Raw genomic sequence first — 2,870 nt, 5'->3', positions numbered from 1 at the left:
AAACCCTCCACCACTTATTTGAGGATAAGAATCAGGATTTGGAGGAGGCTTAGAAGCCAGAGGTCTTCAATGGAAGAAATGTATCAACATATCTTGCTCACCTCCTCATTTGTCCATGGAGATATAGGAAAACCTCTAGATATGTACGCAGTGGACGCATAAAACTGGAATTGAGGTTAATCGAGAATGCAAATAGAATATCGTAATATCGTACTTCACAGTTGCTTTATTAGATTTTGATGTAAATAAACTCTCGATGCACCTTGTTTCACTTATAAATGTGGATCTCCACAATCTGTAATTTCATCTCTTTGTAGGATCAGACTCACAGACAATAATTGCAAAAGATCAGCACAATTTTAAAATCATCAAAAATAATTAGATATTTTGTTCAATATCCTATTTGCTCAGGGTATAGTTTTTCTTTAAACATTATATAAGGAATATGTGTTTTCTCTTCTCATTAATTACACTCCGGAACAGAATTTGATTAGAGGTAAAGTTTCCCAGACAATAGAAGACACACACACACACACACCACACACACACACACACACACACACACAAACAGACACACACACTCACACACAGAAAAAGAAGAAGAATTGATAGTGGGCTATGCGCCTTTGGAATAAGCTAAAAATACAATAAAGTGGGCAATTTAAATTTACAATTAATTTTCTTTTATTTGGGCAAAGACTTTAAAGTATCATAGAGACCTAAGACCACTTCATGATGCAATGTGTGATTTCATATATCTTCGTATGATTATATTTTCTTTCCTTTTGAGACTGGGAGTTTCTGCCTTTAGAGATTTGACTCCACAATTAAACGCTATAATAAAGTACCACTGATTACTCAATTCTTTTTCAGGAAAACAAGGTGCAGCAACATGTATTTACAGAAAGTGTCTCTAAATGTTATAAAGAGTTAATTCCAATATCCATTGCATTTCATTTGAAAATGAATTATTTTATTTAAAATTTTTAAAGCTACAACAGAGAACTGATGATTAAAACCTGATAAATTGCACAGGTAAGACACTGGGAAGACAGCTACAAGGAGGAGTTGGAGCTGTTATTTACTGAGGTGGACAGGTAGCTTGTCTCCTATAACATGGAATTGTTTTCATAACATACCTTGTGACTGGAATAATAGTTTGGTTCTAGTAAAAAAAAAATAATAGTTAAAACATCTCAAAAACATTCTTTAGAATATTGATCAAAATATTGGTTATTTGAAATAGTCATTATTTTCCGTGCATGGGGTACCAAGAGCTATTTTCAGGATATAACGCATACATTTGAAGCTGAAGAACAAAAAGAGTGGTCCTGATGGGGAAAAAAATATGGATTCGAGTTAAAGCCACAAACCTGATCACAGAATGAGAGATACTTCAGCAGGTTCTCTGTATCCTTTGTATTTGTGGTGTGGGAGGGTAGAAAAATACTAGAACAACATACGTTGCATTTGCAGGAACTGAAGTGGAATGGAGTATGTGGACTTGCCCAGTGCTTTGAGAAGACTACAGCCAGATTTAGTAGACAATTGCTTAATAAATTTACATGCTTGTCCAATTGTTAATAATTTTCTTCCTTCTTCTTCGGACACTTTATTTACTACACTATATTATCCTAGGTTGTTTTTTCCCTTGTGTGAATATCGTCATCAACAGTTTTAGGATTTCCTCTGAACACTGGAGAGAGACATATCTACACCTAATGCAAGTTTAAAAGACTCTATTTGTAAGAAATGACTAGAACAAATTATACTTTGGTGACTGAGTTTATACTGTTGGGATTGGCAGACACACTGGAGCTACAGATCCCCCTCTTTTTGCTGTTTTTCATAGTATACATGCTTACGGTTTTGGGGAATGTTGGCATGATCCTCTTAATCAGGGCTGACTTCCGACTTCACACACCCATGTACTTCTTCCTGGCCAACCTGTCCTTTGCGGATGTTTGTTATTCCTCCACCATCACCCCAAAGATGCTGGTGGATTTGCTGTCGGCGAAGAAAACCATCTCCTTCACTGGGTGTTTTGTGCAGATGAACTTCTTCATCTCCTTGGCCACGACTGAGTGCATCCTGTTTGGGTTAATGGCCTATGACCGCTATGTGGCCATATGCAACCCTCTGCTTTACCCATTGCTCATGTCCTGGACCATCTGCCTAAAAATGGCAGCAGGGGCTTTTACAGCAGGGCTGCTGAACTCCATTGTTCACACAAGTTGTGTAAGCAGCTTGCCATTCTGTAGCTCCAATGTCATCAACCACTTCTTCTGTGACAGCCCTCCACTTTTTAAGCTCTCATGTTCTGACACAAGGCTGAGTGAAAGCATCCTTTTCACTTTTTCTGGGGTGAATATGATCGGGACTCTGCTGGTCATCCTCACCTCCTACTCCTACATTCTCTTCTCCATCTTTCGCATGCGTTCAGGCGAGGGGCAACGCAAAGCGGTCTCGACGTGTGCCTCTCACCTGACGGCTATAACTCTGTTCTATTCCACTGCCATCTATACTTATCTGAGACCCAGTTCCAGCTGCTCCCTAAGTCAGGACAAAGTGTCTTCTGTGTTCTACACAGTGGTGATTCCCATGTTAAATCCTCTGATCTACAGCCTCAGGAATAAGGAAGTAAAGGCGGCTTTCTGGGATGTAATTACCAGGAAAAAAATTCTGTCATTTCTGTGATTCTTTTGTTAATTTTCTGAACTAAACAGAGTATTTAATGAACTTTCAAAGGCTGGTTCAAGCCAATGGTTTTTATTAGACTGTTTTCTAAGTAATCACGTTCTATAATATTCAAGTATATGTATCTGATTTGAGTATAAGGTAAATTACCAAACTTAGATGAGAGGATTAGC

At 38.1% G+C, this 2,870-nt stretch overlaps 1 protein-coding gene across 1 annotated transcript; it reads left to right on the top strand.

Moving 5' to 3' along the window:
* The first annotated feature begins 1,752 nt into the window (after positions 1-1,752).
* Positions 1,753-2,697, top strand: LOC105310907 (olfactory receptor 5F1-like). Its single transcript, XM_011386992.1, has one exon. The coding sequence runs from the start codon at positions 1,753-1,755 to the stop codon at positions 2,695-2,697; it is 945 nt and encodes a 314-aa protein (XP_011385294.1).
* Positions 2,698-2,870: the final 173 nt, after the last annotated feature.

The sequence above is a fragment of the Pteropus vampyrus genome, unplaced genomic scaffold (genome assembly GCF_000151845.1).
Source record: "Pteropus vampyrus isolate Shadow unplaced genomic scaffold, Pvam_2.0 Scaffold16043, whole genome shotgun sequence".
Classification (NCBI taxonomy): domain Eukaryota; kingdom Metazoa; phylum Chordata; class Mammalia; order Chiroptera; family Pteropodidae; genus Pteropus; species Pteropus vampyrus.
Note: the sequence above shows the minus strand (reverse complement) of the source record. Positions and strands in the feature narration are given on the sequence as shown.